Here is a 15,109-nt window from a genome sequence, read left to right as displayed (position 1 = left end):
TTGGTTTGTCTACTTCAAATAACAGACATGATAAGTATGCAAACCAACAGAATGACAAAAAAGCATTCATTTGAGGCAAGTTTGTTTTAATTCACACTTGCAATATAATTTAAAGAAAACCTTAGGAAAACAGATTTTTATTAAATCAAACGCATCCAGTGACACAAAAGGGGAAATTTTTTTTCTTGAACATTAACCTGCCACCTGTATCTTTTAAATTGGAAAACAATGAAGCATCAGGCAAGCCAATCTAAGTCCAGTATTCATTCATTAGGGCAAAGAAGCTCCATTCATTTCATCAACAGTTGATTAAGCAACATTCACTATGTTTTAATTAACAATGTGCTAAATAAGGCTACTAATATATTTCAATTGTGTTCCCATTTAGTTCTCAGTAAAGAGGATGGACACAATATGTTCGACAGAGGAGAGTGGTTGATGAGTTTTGCGAGCATAGTATGGGAAACCGGAGCTGAGAATTTGTCTGCATAAAGTCTTTCAGCCACTGGAACATCAAGTCTCATCTCACATTTTGTCTTTGAATCTCGTAAAAGTAGTACCGTCTCCACCAGCATACCACCTGAGGCAACTGCACTGGCCTAAAATATTTAACAGAGGCCATTAAGACTGGGCAGTTCAAACAATAAGAGCAATATATGGATATAAAGCTCCCAATATGACTTGATTCAAAATCTCAGTGACAATAGGTTACTGCATGGTGAGGTCTAATGACAGGACAAATGGTAGAAGACACACTACTGCTCTGTTTTTTTTGTTTTTTGCAGTAACAAGGATAGTCTTGGTCTGGAACAAAAATGACTAAAGACCCCAGATAGCCCGTATTGGGCTTTGGATGTTTTGTTTGGTTTGTTTTTTGAAAGGTATCCCTCTTTTTTGACACCCTGATTCTGTAGAGATTTTGATGTAAATTCCTGACATAAGAGATGAATTTGCGTGAAAAGTCAAACCGGAGAACAGACACCAAACCACACAGAATAACAAGGCATAAACATTAACCATCTGAAAGCCGATTTATCCTGGAATACACAGCACCCGTCAATGGAAACACTTTGTCTTCACAACTGAGGTTGGACACTGCGCAGGACAAAGGGAGTAGAAGAGGAGGAAGAAGAAGAGGTTTTTGCAGAGAAAAAGTTAAATGCTTCAAGTACGAATAGTACAAGACCCACACGGAGGAAAGGAAGGAAAGAGAAGTTGACCAGAGAGTAAAGCAGCACAAATATGCACTGCATTCTGTCTGTAACAGTAAAGAAAGCTATGTATGTGTGTGTTTGTGTGTTTATGATATCATCAGCTCCCCTTCGATGTGGCGTGTGTCTTGCTTGTAGCAGTGTTCTGCTTTGGATGGCAGGCTGAGGACTGAGTGGACCAACTTGAGGCTGTTACTGCGGTGTTTGAGGCTGGCTGGGGGGAGCTCCGAGGAGGTGAGTTCAGACTGTATAAGTGTGGTCTGTAAGAGGGAGAGGGGAGCTACTGCAGGGAGGGGAGATCACTTATTTGGGGGTTTGTACGGTTCCAGAAGTTGCTTAGAGAACGTGTTGACCTTGTCAGCACCTCGAACTTCATGTGGCAGCAACGGTAGCTTAACTATGTGGAAATCTTCATAAAGGTCCTCCATCTGTAGGGAGAAAACAGACTATTAAAGAGGACGATACACACAGTGCAGCTGGATCGTCATCACCCAAAAACAAACAACACTGTCATGTACCTGGTCTAAATACTTGGACTGGATTTTATGGCGGGCTTCACACATTTTACACGGCCTCTCTGAGTCAGGGAAAACAAGCTGGTTGACGATGATGTTGTGTGTGTCAATGCGGCACTTGGCCAGCTCCTGGATCAGCCGCTCCGTCTCATACAGTGACAGGAACTCAGCAATGCACACACAGATGAAGGTGGTCTGTTCCTGATGAATACAACAAAAAGTAGGGAAGGGAAAAGAGTTGCAGCACATGTACACAAAGCTGTTAATAACGTGTTGAATTACCAACAGAATATCTGTGTAAAACATTGCAACATACAGTGCAAAGGTGTAACATCAGAAGACATGATGCAATAGGAGACGGGCTGCCTGAATAACTTTGAAAGCCATCTACACAAACAGACTAGATATTACTGTAGAAACTGCTGAGTTGCTGAGTTTTGCTGAAGTACGTAAGTGACAACAGGGCCCACTCAAGACCTTGTAGAAGAACATGTGCATTTGAAAAATCTGTATTACACAAAGCAAAGGCTCAAACAACATGAAAGCAACAGCACACTTCTTATGTTATTCATGCAGCAACAGCAGGTTCCGGAGTGACTTACCGGGTCTTTGAACTGCTCACTGACGGAGCGGATGACTGGCAGGGTCTCCTCAAGTTTAGAGGCCAGCTGATCTGCATTCATGTCACCCAGACCAAGCATGTTACACATCTACAGGAAGAGAGAAGAAAAAAAAGAATACGTCTACAGGTTATATCTACAAGGAGCAATAGAAACTATCCAGACTGGAAACTTTCCACACACCACAGAACATCATCAGTATCCATCTACTGAGAGTCTGCCAGTGATGTCGGTAATGTGTCCAAAGCCCAAAAGGATACTAAAAGACAAAAGCCACCCCAGCCACAGCCTGTTCACCTGCTGCAAAGCAGCTTCTTCATCATTCACGGTATAAAGTAGTTTATTTTTCTGACTTATTACTTATTCATCCATTTATATAACTTTTTGCTGTTTGAAAAGAGACTACAATTTGCATTTCATTGTACAACTCCTGTGTTGAAAAATGAAAAATAAAAGAACCCCGTATTTTAAATCATAGCTAATGTCTAATGTATAAAATGTCAAACCAACTAAAAAATAAAAAATTAAAACTCAAGTGTAGCTTTGTGGAGCTTTTATTGATATCTAAACTCACTACTGGTAAATGATCACAGTCACAGTCACACCCTCTTCACCTGCGAGATGAAAGGGCTGATCTGGTTCTTAATCTGCATGAGGCGGCCCAGACCACGTTCCACAATGGTGGGAAAGTTGAGCAGCCGCAGTGTGTGACCGGTAGGGGCAGTGTCAAACACCACCACTGAGAAGTTCATTCCTTTCACTAACCTGAGGTACAGTTAGAGAGGAGCACTGAGTTAGTAGAACAATGGCAAATAACATTTTTCTTAACTAGTTCAGTCATGCTACCGAGAAAGGTAAACTCAGTTCTGGAACAGCATTGTTTTGTGATCTGGCTTTCCAGAGACCATGCTATCTTACCTCATGACCTCTGCATAGCTCATGGCCTCGTCGATGCCAGGGAAAGCACTCATGGCCTCCTGCATCATCTTCTTACCCATGCTGAGCATGTTGTCCTCCTCGAAGAACTCATCAGGCAGCTCTGCCACACCCAGGCTCGGGTCAATCTCCTGCACTCACACAAACACAAGTAATCAGCACATTATAACTGGGTACATGCAAATTATTTTAATGCCTCCAGCAACTTATTTTGGTAAAAAAAAAAAAAAAAAGAAAAAAAAAAGAAAAGAAAAAAAGTATGGTTTGTGCTGGAGACTCAAATGTGGAACACTCATGACACTGAAGAGGTGGTGACCTCATTCTCTAAATTTTTACTGAATAAATCTCTTTGTCTAAGATATATGTAACATTAACACATTCAAATCTTTAAAGACAACTACATCTTAGTCATGTATTTTGTTGAGCTATGTACCTCACTAATGTTTCCAACTATGTTCATAAAGTCTGTGAATGTGACGAAAAATAACACGAAGAAAACGTTAAAACACTGCCTTTTCCATGAACGTTTCTTTCAAAATGTAACAAATGATTTCTTTAATTTGGATGTATCCCTTTTATCATCTCTACTGTTTGAGTCCCTGGCATTTTACTTGATTACATTAGATGCCAAAAATTAAATGTAATACATTAAAGGTTTCTCATATTTTAATGTATTTAAACATCTGACAGGTGACTGGCTATAGATGTTTGTTCGCTCACTGGCATGTCTTTCTGAGACAATTAAATTGAACAGAAACACTAACGTTATCCGTCAGACCAGTGTTTAGTGTTTCAGTGACAAGTCAAAATTTCTGCTGCCATGTAAACAGGTTAAGAAATTGACCTTTTACTTCAGTGATTGCCTTTAACATCTCCTTGTGTATCAGTGCTCACAGTTTTCTTAATGCAGTGTGACTTACCATTGCAAAGAGGTTATCATAGCCCTTAACCTTAGTAGGGACCTTTGAGAACTTCTGGTCAAAAGCATCAGAGATATTATGAGCAGGATCAGTGGAGATGATGAGGACGCTCTCCCTGACAGCAGCGAGCTGGACAGCCAAACTACAGCTAGACAAATGACACAGATGCGGGTAACAACCTCATGTCAACAACCTTCTTCCTCGAAGAACTGATAAAGAATTATTTATATCGCTATGTTGTGCTGCAGTGAGCAAGCTAAGTGAAATATTTAATGAACTTATTTGGTTCTGGTTGCATGCAATGAATGCATTCAGTGGCGGCTGGTGCTGAAATTGATTGGGTGGGCTAACAAATAAATTAGAGCCATAGAATTGCAAGTTAAAGTAAAGTAACATTCTCATTCTCTCTCCTCAATATATATATATTGTTAATATATTTATATACTATATATATACTATATTGCGCCCTATTGTGTATACCTGGCAGCTAACGCTAGCTTCATCTCTGGGCATTTGTCCTGTAGCTTAGTTCCAAAATAATAAAGTTACCTTTTGAATACACACCAGACATGAGATTCAAGTGTTAAATGGAGAAAACAAGCGACAAGAAGCGTGTTGTCGGTTTGATCCTGCAGAGTGATCGTCAAACCACTTGAGTCCGTAAGTCATAGTTATGTGACATGTGTCAGCTGGCTAACGTTAGCTAGTGACAGTGCTTGACAGCATTCAACTAGCCAGGCAAATTAAGAAATGGCTCGAGCCTGACTGATTTAAAATGTATGGTAAAGCTTTCTCAAGTCTTGCGCGTCTTAAGCCAACAAGCTAACGCTCATCGGATTGGTGTTCCGGAAAAAACACATCTTTAACGTTAACTGAGAATAACCCACGTCAACTTATGCCTGGTGGCTAATCTAAGATAGCTACGTTAGCTAGCGACGTAGGCTAACTCCTACTCATTTGAAGGAAGCTAATATGCATTTCCCATCAACTTACCTACATGTCGTTTTACCGACACCACCTTTTCCACCCACAAATATCCATTTTAAAGACTTCTGCTCGATTATATTCTTCAGTGTCGGTTCTAAAGGCTCCACATCAGGCGCATCTTCAAATTCGTCTTCCAATGAAGCTGCCATCTTGTCTGTGTACAATGTAACGTACAGCTCAGGTGGGATGTACCGACAGTGCTGCCTTCACTGCTCTCCGGACAAAGTCGAACTTACCTTTCTGTATAATCGTGTGAAACTGAAGTCCTGGTAAAATATCCAAGCAACAGAAGTCTAAAGTGATGTTATGGTAGTTGTGGGAGTAATATATTTGGAATAAGCAATTTATAAGTAATTTTAAGCCACCCCCCAGAGGACTCAGACACTACCAATAAGGGTGGAGTCAGAATGGACAGTGAAGTAAAAGATTTTAAAGCTGGATGGGTCCAATGAGGCTTTTTTATTGTTACAAACCTCAACCTGTGGCTTTATTCCTATCACATGACAAAGGTAGAGACGTAGACTTTTAAATTGAATGGACATCACAGATGTTACAGAAACTGTACTTTTTTTTTTTCTTTTTTTTTTTTTTTGCAATGTAATATCTTTATTTACTTGAATGATAATAATTACAGGTACAACACAAAGATTTTCATTTTTAGGTTGCCACTGTGATGGACAAAGACAACCTTGTGATCAAAGCATTGCAATTTTGAATCCCCAGACCATCACAGAAGAGAGAACATGTACAAGCAACATATACAGTACTTTATGACTTGCAGGGGCACCTGAGCTTGCAGCTTTCTTTCATGAAGCAACAATAGAGGATAGTGATTGACCTGACAGCTCCCTGAGTGATACTCAGAGTGACTTGGAAAAGAGCACTTTTGTTGAAAAATGTCCACAAAAAAATAATTGAACATTTTATCAGGCGAAAATATTTTTATTTAATTTAGCTTAAAGCCTGCGACATTTAAAGTACATGCTATTTTTTACTGAATGTTTCAAGGTAGCTGCAATTAGGTTTGTAAAATCAGTCAACATAATTTTGATTTCATCAGTAACGTCAACTCACCGACAGTATGAAATAGAAACCATCAGGAGGATTGAAAATCTCTACAGTCATTTACACGAACATGCACATGCTGTGACCACAGGATAAGGCACTTGCCTCCATAAACATCTTTTTATGACTTCACCCGCACTCATCTCAGTGCTGCCATCAGACCTGTCAGCTTTAATCCCTCTAGACTCATTTAACCGTTCTCTGATATCCAAGCAGTGCCAAGCCAGAATCTTTATGTGAGTTGTCTGAGCTCGTACACACTCCATCCCACCAGGAAAGGAGCAACTTTGCGCTCCATCTGATCTTTCACAATCAGTCTGACGCAACCAACGCGGCCAGAACGCAGGACCCAGATCCACCCACTGGTAGCTTAATCCACAAGTGGCCGAGCGCACTAACCAGTGTCTGACTGAACTGGCAACATGTGAGGGAAGAGCACTGAGGTCAAGATCTGCAGCTTCCTTCTCCAGCTTCTGCCTTTGGTTTGCTGCAGCCTCTCTCAGCTCTGGAGAGGCACTCAGGTTAAACCTCTCTCTGGCAGTGGTGTTGCTGGGCAATTTGGCAGAGAGTGTGTCACCATGCAACAAAGGTTTACCATCACTGTGACCTTCAGATGGCCTTTCTATGGACATCCAAAACAAGTCAAAACAGGATCCCAGAAGACGCCGGAGGCGAGAAGGTCGACGATGTCTGGGTTTGGGCAGGTAGTGGTAGTCTTCAGTATTTGTCAGCAGGGTGTATGGTTGGAGTGGCTGTGAGTAGGATGGTAGACTGGCTCTCAGCTGAAGAAATGTTGGATCCTGGTCCGTGTCATCCTCTTCTCCAACAACCGTTACATTTGGAGGCTTATTCTGGGTTGAAATGTGAGAGGTAAATGCTGAAGATCCATACTGAAGAACCAACACAGAAATCCAGACTCCACAGCTGAACAGTCCAGGCATGGTCTCAGGTGTGGATGGTAGAACAGAAGTATGAGAATTTTTCCCTCGTCTTCCTTTTCACTCGTCGAGTTATGGGTTCTCCTCTGGGTGCTTCAGGGACTCAGTGTACCCAACAGCAGACATCCTTGAGCTCTTAATCAATAACATACTGAAATTAACACCTTATCACACAAACAGCAGGCTTATTATTGAGTATAGCACACCTGAGCTCCCACTTCTTATTCAAGGCTCTGATGTTTTGACTAACTTCATTGCAGATATACAGAACAAACCTGAGAAGTCGTATTTTGCTCTCGTGTGTTGATTATCAGAATAACTGGAATTTTAACAGATTCCTGTGTGCTAGCCAAGAGAAGACACGCACTGAGCTGTCATCAAGGAGGGACTTGTATAAGATGAAAAACTAGTCCTACATATTTCCCAGCAAGCACAAAATCAAGAAAAAAAGTTTCATTTGACCTTGTTTTGATGGAGCCATGTCAGCCATCTGAGACACAAGATCTGCAAAAATAAGTCACAAAAAGACCTCACTTAGATCAGTTAGAAAACAAGCTTCAGGGTAAATTCCCATCAAAGTAGCTTAGATGATGACCCAGCGGAACGGATTTAAAAAGCAGACAGATGCAACATGTTTGCACGACAAGGCAGCTTTTATTCAGATCTACACAACATCAAGTGTCTGTGTCAAAGGAACACAGTGTAATATCAAATATATTTTTAACATTAAACAGAACTGTAAACACTTGTTCTAATTTAATCTTTAGTTGATATCAACATTATAATAATGCATTTCATAAATACAGTCACATTATGTTGCTTACAATTACATAAAGATAACAAACAGCAGAATTAACTGTGAAACACTGCATTTATGCAATGAGTTGATTTGACAGCAGTTCTGTAGTGTCAGGTGTGTGTGTGTGTGTGTGTGTGTGTGTGTGTGTGTGTGTGTGTGTGTGTGGGTTCAACACCTGACTGGGCACAACATGTGAGAGATTGCAGGTATATTTAAATGTGACGGAATGTGTGCATTGGCTGTTACATCCACTCGCTTCTTTTGTTTGTCCTCAAACTCAAAGTGAAAAAAGGTGGTCATGTGATGTCTCCTGTTGCCGGGTCGATTGCGGCGGCGGTCTGGATGTGGAGGGTGGCACGCTGAGAACTGCCCCGCTGCTGTGATCTGCTGCCTTTGCCCGATCTTCCAGAAACTTATCAAACTCTGGAAGGCAAAGTTATAGTCAGAGACGTGTGTGAACATGAACACACGGGAAGTGAGCGAGATTTCTAAAACACAGTTTTTACACTGAAATGGCAGCAGAGAGAAGAACACACCTTCACTGGACACTCCTTCACTAACTGACGACTGCTCTTCCTGTATTTCCAAACACAGCATATCATACTTTATTAATAATCCCATTGTTGTTATGTCAAAAGAACACTGTATATAGAGAGGCTTTCTCTTACCATATCACAAGATAACCATTTGTCAACATCGTTCTGCACAGAGTTTCTCACTGGTACCATCTAAGAAAAAAGCAGGGTGAGAGAGCAATAGGGTGGAACAGTGTTTTAGGTATACTTACACAACTAGCAAGTTGTACTTTTTATGTCACAGGAATGTGTACTGTGTTAAATACTCGATGCACGTACCCCTCCTGTGACCTGCAACCTCGTATCCAGGGCTCCAGCAAGGCCCTCCACAGCTCCTGGGTCCTCATACCTGACACTAGAGATAAGGTGTATCATAAAGGTGTGATGTCACGTCGACTTTATTAAACCAAATCTTCATTTTCGCAGCCCAGTATAAACAAATCATTTCCAGCTTTACTTTCAGCTTCAACAGAATATACAGAGACATTGGTTATTAAATATAAAGTACATGTCTTTCTTTTCAACATATCTCTTTGGCATTTTTGTCTTTGACGATCACAGCATCATGTACTGTAGGCCAAAACTAATCTGTAGATATCTTTGTGGCAAAACTTGAAGCTCATCGGTCAGATTGAAATTCATAACTATATTCAGAAATTTTAAATTCAATTATACTCACTTGGAATAATAATTAAATGTATATCACAGATATCTATATTGTTAATTCAGGTACAGCTTGTCCTAGTCATGAGGTACTTTCATCCCATAAAGTCAGTGCAGCACACAAATAAAAACACAGTGTGTGTAGTGAGAGCATCGTGATCATGACATAATGTGTATCTTTCCATCACCAGTTAACACCAGTTGACACCACTCACCTTTTCCTTTGCTCAGCAAGGGAGCTGCCTCTTGTCTGGGCAAACATGTCAAACTCCTCCTCCTCCTCTGCAAGGCACAAGGTTAACACAACTGATATTTAAATAAATAGTAATATGTCATAACAACTGATCACCAAAAAACTTCTTTCATCTTGGTATCTAAATTTCTGTGGTAGACATATTTAATAATAAAACCACAATATACCAAAATGTCATTCGTGATGTGATTATCTGTCTCACTCTCCACATACAACCTGTCACTGCCAAACATATCACAATATATTTCCTCCGTTTCCTAACACAAAAACACCAAATCACAATAGCAACGGATTTGGTATTGCAAAACAGTGCAGATATGACGCAAAAATTATCCAAAGTTTCCGCACTGTGGTTGGATGATTTCCACTGATTGACTGTGGTGCTGACTGCTGGTTGGCTGGTTGCTGTGATGACAGCAGGCTGGCTCAGAGTCGAATGCTCAGGGCTGAGGTCGATGAGGCTCTGGCTTGTGGTAGAGCTCTGCTAGGAAGGGAACATATAATAAAAGAAGATGAAAAACTTTACACCTCACAGTTTCCTGACGTATACGGTACTCAAGATCTTTTTCTACCTGTTGAGTATTTGTCATTTGTGCCTTGTTCAGTCTGTCAAACCTAAAACACAAACACAACACAAAGAATATGAAATCAGCCATGAGTCAGATACAAACTGCGCACGTACATCCAACATTGTCTTATAGCACACCTCTCGTAGCGGATGAAGGCATTGTTGAGGTCATCGTTGACCACAAGAAGCTCCTCTATAAACCCTTCATCCAGCAGCTGGGGGATGAGCTCCACCACTCGAGCCTGCATGTTCTTACACACTGAGTACAGCTGCTGCTTGGACACAGGAGGAGATGGAAATGACATGACACAGACTGCGGGAACATCAGGAGTCACCAAGAGTTATCGAATTATCAGACGTAAATATTCTTTTTATGCCGCCTTATCTACATTCACGTCAATCCCTGGTTTCCTACACATCCCAGAAGTTGTTGACAACAACATAATACCTGAAATTGCTTTGAGCACACGCATGCAGTACAGTACCATTGTACATTCAGCATTAGCAAAACCTGTAGCACATCACACCTGTAGCAGCTCTGTGTCATCTTGCTGGCTCTGTCCAGGTATTAGTTCGTTCAGCATTTCTGACATCACAGTAAGATTTCCCTTCACAAGCGCCAGCTCACGCCGCAGCTTCTGTTCCTGGATAGGAAATACATTTGTTTTTAAATCCACAGCAGTCAAAAGCCTCAACACAATAAAGTTTATTTTACAGTTAGTTTGTTGTTAACTGCTTGGGTTAGTGATGCATTGCTGTTATACAATGTGAAGGCAACACTGGAAGAGAAGTGTTAAGAAGTGTTGAGAATTTTAGTAATATTATGACAAACACAGAAGTTAACAATGTTGTTAGTCATACCTACACGTAATGGCTAAGTGACTAGTGGTTTGGGGAACCATAGGCCTGATTTAAGATGCAGTTAAACTTCATGTTTTGTTTTCCAACACAAATCACAATGGTTGTAATGAGGACTTTTTAACGCTAAAATATCAGTCAGTCCTTAGCTTTCTTCTCTGTAGTCACTGACTAACAGGTGTTATTCCAGGAAGCGGCACCTGTTCTGTTGAGAGGGAGGATGGTACATCACCAGGTTGGACTGGAGGTGAACTATTCTGAGTGGGAACACTGGGAGGTGCTTGTGGTCGTGGCTCATGTGTGGGAGTAGGGACAGTGGTTGCCTCAGGAGTCCCGTTTTCTGGGATGCTCTGCAAAGCAGCAGTGAAATTTGTCAGAGAGGTACAGTATAGATAAAGACATCTACACTTGGATGTTATTTTCACTTTGAAGACAGTCTCACCCTATTGGGAGTGTGGATGGGGGACAGAGCATCCAGGTCTGTCATGGGGAACTCCAGCCCGCGTCTCCTCAGGTCATCATAAACGTACACCACCCCCATCAGCGAAGGAGAGCTGCGAAATGCATCAGCCCACGACTGGTCGGGAGAAAGAACATAGTATGGAAAATACGATGAGAATGTTCAGTCACACAGCACACGGGCCAAAACAAAGACTACATGTGAAAAGAACAAGAAGACAAGAAAGGCCACATGCCTTACTCTATCTAATGTTATCATTCCTGCTAGTCTGCCAATCCACACAACGCAGCAAAGGAACATATGAATGTATTGGGATCACAAAGAACACTAATGATAACACCACATGTCGGTAGCCATAACAGAGTCCAGCTGACGTACACTTTAAAAGCTGTGAGATGTCAACATGCCACTGAATCTCAAACAATACAGGTGAAGACTGCCAAAGCACTTAAAGCTAAATAAGAGTAAAAATAAGAGTAAAGTAAAATTCAGTGCAGCACAAAATGTCAGAGTTTAACTGGCTCCAGGTGCTCAAACATGAATATTTACTAGTTTCCCAGGTTTCTATGTGAAAACAGAATATATCTGAGTTTAGGATTGCTGGTCAGATAAAACCAGCAATCACCTTTGATTTTTAGTAAAATATGATGGTGATTTACTTTCTGTTATCTGACATTTTATGGATATGATTAATCAATTATTAAAGAAAATAAGCATCATCTCCATTAATCAATAATGGAGATGCTCATTTGTCGCAGTCTTAGTGCAGACATATCATTACTACCATAACTGCAGGAGCTTCCACATACCTGTATGAGGCTGAGCACCCTGTCGTGGAGGACAGTGGGGGGATTGTATTTGGGCAAAATGGAACGAACCAAAACGGATTCAACGAACTCCTGCGACGCCACCAGAACATGGAAGCGATGTCCGCAGTTCTTCACACAGGTCTCAAGAACCTGTGTATGAAAAGGTGCAAATGTAATCAAACCTGTGATTCAAGCTGATCCAAAGTAAAGCTTTTTCTCCCATTGCCTCAATGTGGATGCTTATTTAGTCACTTGTGGAAGCAAACACAACAAAAAAGCATCTCCCCTAGGCCACCAGCCAGCCAGGACAAGGGTCATTCTGGCCTTGTGATCACACTCTCACACTCTGCAATCCTCAACTCATGAAAGAATGAACACAATCTTAAATACAACCACACACAGATGATTTACTCACAGTAAGAGCCAGCATGATCTCTCTGAAGTTTTTGTTTCCTACGATCCTCTTCCTAATAGCTCTCACTGAATCTCTGGGCCTGGAAAAAATAAAAACAAATTTGCATCAGATGATCAGTTTGCTTGTTTTTCCATCTTGGCATCTGAGCATGAAAATAAACAATAGTTTAGAAAAAAAGAAGATAAAGAGGGTTTCTGTTGCAGAAGCATTAATGAAGGCAGTTCATTCATGGTTTTATGGCTCATGTGAGCGACTCTTCAGGCAAAGTATAACTGCCTGAAGACCTTCTTAGCTTTCTAACTAGCTAACTAGCTTAGCTATCTAACTACTACAAACATGCTACATTTCAGACCTGCAGTGCCATTCCTCATAGCAGCACAGTGCATGACAAACTGTCAGATTGCTCTCATACATATGTAGTTCATTCAATAAATAGAAAAAGGCCTATATATAGGACAGTGTACTGATTAGTCAGAAAGTTTAAGTGTTAAGGCTTAAAGCTTTGAACAATACGCATCAGATGAAGGCTGTGTGTGTGGTGATCCTACCCCTCTTCTGTCTCATTGATGATGTCACATATCTCCATGTTGAGACCCCAGTCCTCTGACTGCAGAGAGCCGCTGGTCGCTCGCTCTGTCAACAGAAAAAGAGTCAGGTAGAGTTGGACAGTCTTCCTGATATGGGGCTTGTCCAGACGGTCAAATCAGTCCACTCCACCAAACTGACTAAAACAGTGTGTCACAAGCTGATAATTCAAAAATCAAGCAAATATGGGACTGGATAAATGTTGAAATAATCCGGTCTTCTGATGTCTGCAAGATATCAGTTTGATATGGCTTTAATAGCCTATTGACATTACAAGCAAACAAACCACTGATGTGTGATAATAATGGCGCATTTCTTTTGACATGACAGGCTGACAAGATGGCATGAGATGCCTAGACTTTGGAAATCAAAGGTAAATGTCCAATATGCTGATCTGAACACAAATACACTGTTGACAAATAAAGACTCATCTCCTTTACCAAACAAAGCCTCGCCCACTTTAAACCAGTGAGAGGACAAACATCAAATACCAAAATCTCTCCTGTGAAGTAAGTGGAATGTACCAGGTAACAGTTTTATAGCAGCTTGTTGTTTATAGTATCAAGCTGATTGAGAAAATAGGTTTCGGCTCAAACGTGTCTTTCCCTCTAAACTATTTAGCAATCAAAGCCAGCTTTCTTTGCACTCCACCCCTCATAAGTCTCTAAATCTCCTTCATTCCTTTCCAGCAGCACCCCCCACATTTCTCCAAACCCTCTCAACTGCCTTTCTCAATCGCTTTGTTTTTTTTACTCCCTTCTCCTCCTCGCATCCACTCCCTCCCTCCCTCCCCTCTCCTTCCCCAGCTCCCACCACTTCATGTGACTGTCAGCTGCTTCTGTTCTCATTGGCCTCTGAAGTGGATGAAACCTCTCTGACATTTATGTGTGAGAAAGCAAAGGGATGAAATAAGAGGAAGGAAGACATGAGGTGGGTGTGGGACATTTTCTCACTGCTCATGACTGTCCTGATTGCACATTTTTCCAGACATCAGCAGCAGTTCTTGCCTTACAGCAACCTACTGCCATTATGAGGAAATACTGCTGCTGAAAAAGTTTAGTAACATGACATATGGCCGTTACAGAGGATCAGAACGCTTACTCACAAGGTGTGAAACTGCACCTCGAGAAAACACATTAGTGATTGAGGAAGTGACAAGAAACATCCCCTGCCTCCTTAATTCGGTTGTCGCTTAACTTGTAGCCACCAATGACACGGAAGACTGGGGGGAACAAGTCCCGCCTCTGTCACGTCATTGGCCCTTAAGACTTGTTTTTATGCTTCTGTCAAAATTTATTATTGAACATTTTAGGATAAGAAAACAAACACCCAAAGTGTAATTAAGTTATTTCACAAGCCTGGCAGCGAGATTATAAAATGCTGCAACGTGTTACTGACTATTTCACTTAAATGATGTCAAAGTGAAACCAGCGGCGCACCGATCCTGACATAAACAGTTTCAAAATCAGCTGCGACTTACCGATTCTCTGACCGACGGGCGTTGAAAAGGGGTTTCCGAGGAGAAACTCCATTTTCTCCCCGAGTGAAAACATCCTCGAAAATTAAAAGCGTCTTCTTTGAATTTAAGGTATTTTGCCAACCGCTGAGCTATGAACTGCGGTGTTCCTATTTAAACTCACTTTCAGTGCCTGCCGCTGCCTCAAAGGCGCACGAGCTGAGGAGGTCACGTGAAAACACACGCACACACACACACAGCCAGGAAACACATATCACACAGGAACCGCTTGTCTGATCTCACCCACTGTTTGAAAAGGTGCAAAAGTTCACATAAAGACACTTTTCAGTCGCAGGTCTGAGTCAATTGAATATTACATTATCAGAGATTTGAAGGAATAATATAAAGACGTATAATTATTTTTGTACATAAGTCCTCAAAACTGAAGTTAGTACATGAGAGTGAAGCAGATAGGC

At 41.2% G+C, this 15,109-nt stretch overlaps 3 protein-coding genes across 4 annotated transcripts; all 3 read right to left on the bottom strand.

Annotated features, from left to right (window-relative positions):
* Positions 1–69: 69 nt before the first annotated feature.
* On the bottom strand, positions 70–5,443 carry get3 (guided entry of tail-anchored proteins factor 3, ATPase). The gene is made up of 8 exons (XM_046404273.1): positions 5,426–5,443; positions 5,196–5,343; positions 4,203–4,350; positions 3,265–3,413; positions 2,961–3,111; positions 2,329–2,436; positions 1,730–1,927; positions 70–1,639 (listed from the first exon to the last, which is right to left on the bottom strand). The coding sequence occupies exons 2-8, from the start codon at positions 5,336–5,338 to the stop codon at positions 1,511–1,513; spliced, it is 1,026 nt and encodes a 341-aa protein (XP_046260229.1). The 5' UTR covers positions 5,339–5,343; positions 5,426–5,443; the 3' UTR covers positions 70–1,510.
* A 347-nt stretch (positions 5,444–5,790) lies between these two features.
* LOC124067137 (noggin-2-like) lies at positions 5,791–7,702 on the bottom strand. The gene has a single exon (XM_046404240.1). It carries the CDS (start codon positions 7,193–7,195, stop codon positions 6,311–6,313), a length of 885 nt encoding a protein of 294 aa, XP_046260196.1. The 5' UTR covers positions 7,196–7,702; the 3' UTR covers positions 5,791–6,310.
* A 131-nt stretch (positions 7,703–7,833) lies between these two features.
* On the bottom strand, positions 7,834–14,873 carry LOC124067125 (target of Myb protein 1-like). Of its 2 annotated transcripts, none has more exons than XM_046404217.1 (15): positions 14,658–14,873; positions 13,141–13,225; positions 12,593–12,671; positions 12,178–12,327; positions 11,351–11,485; positions 11,109–11,258; positions 10,578–10,694; positions 10,189–10,322; positions 10,055–10,097; positions 9,831–9,966; positions 9,445–9,511; positions 8,846–8,921; positions 8,660–8,719; positions 8,528–8,567; positions 7,834–8,414 (listed from the first exon to the last, which is right to left on the bottom strand). In XM_046404217.1, the coding sequence occupies exons 1-15, from the start codon at positions 14,728–14,730 to the stop codon at positions 8,269–8,271; spliced, it is 1,491 nt and encodes a 496-aa protein (XP_046260173.1). In that variant the 5' UTR covers positions 14,731–14,873; the 3' UTR covers positions 7,834–8,268. The 2 variants fall into 2 exon arrangements, with proteins under 2 accessions (XP_046260173.1, XP_046260184.1); XM_046404228.1 differs by having other exon boundaries at positions 9,831–9,963.
* Between the last annotated feature and the right edge of the window lie 236 nt (positions 14,874–15,109).

Source organism: Scatophagus argus, chromosome 2 (genome assembly GCF_020382885.2).
Source record: "Scatophagus argus isolate fScaArg1 chromosome 2, fScaArg1.pri, whole genome shotgun sequence".
Taxonomy (NCBI): domain Eukaryota; kingdom Metazoa; phylum Chordata; class Actinopteri; family Scatophagidae; genus Scatophagus; species Scatophagus argus.
The sequence above is the reverse complement of the archived record's forward strand: the minus strand, read 5'-3'. Positions and strand labels throughout refer to the sequence as shown.

Excerpts from the sequence above, each read along its gene's own strand:
- get3 (XM_046404273.1), bottom strand. The coding sequence starts at position 5,338 with ATGGCAGCTTCATTGGAAGACGAATTTGAAGATGCGCCTGATGTGGAG. Across the intron at positions 3,112-3,264 it reads AGCTATGCAGAGGTCATGAG|GTTAGTGAAAGGAATGAACT; the intron begins GTAAGATAGCAT and ends ACTGTACCTCAG. Across the intron at positions 2,437-2,960 it reads TCAGCCCTTTCATCTCGCAG|ATGTGTAACATGCTTGGTCT; the intron begins GTGAAGAGGGTG and ends CTCTTCCTGTAG.
- LOC124067137 (XM_046404240.1), bottom strand. The coding sequence starts at position 7,195 with ATGCCTGGACTGTTCAGCTGTGGAGTCTGGATTTCTGTGTTGGTTCTT.
- LOC124067125 (XM_046404217.1), bottom strand. The coding sequence starts at position 14,730 with ATGTTTTCACTCGGGGAGAAAATGGAGTTTCTCCTCGGAAACCCCTTT. Across the intron at positions 13,226-14,657 it reads GCCCGTCGGTCAGAGAATCG|AGCGAGCGACCAGCGGCTCT; the intron begins GTAAGTCGCAGC and ends TTCTGTTGACAG. Across the intron at positions 8,568-8,659 it reads AATGGTTATCTTGTGATATG|GAAGAGCAGTCGTCAGTTAG; the intron begins GTAAGAGAAAGC and ends TTGGAAATACAG.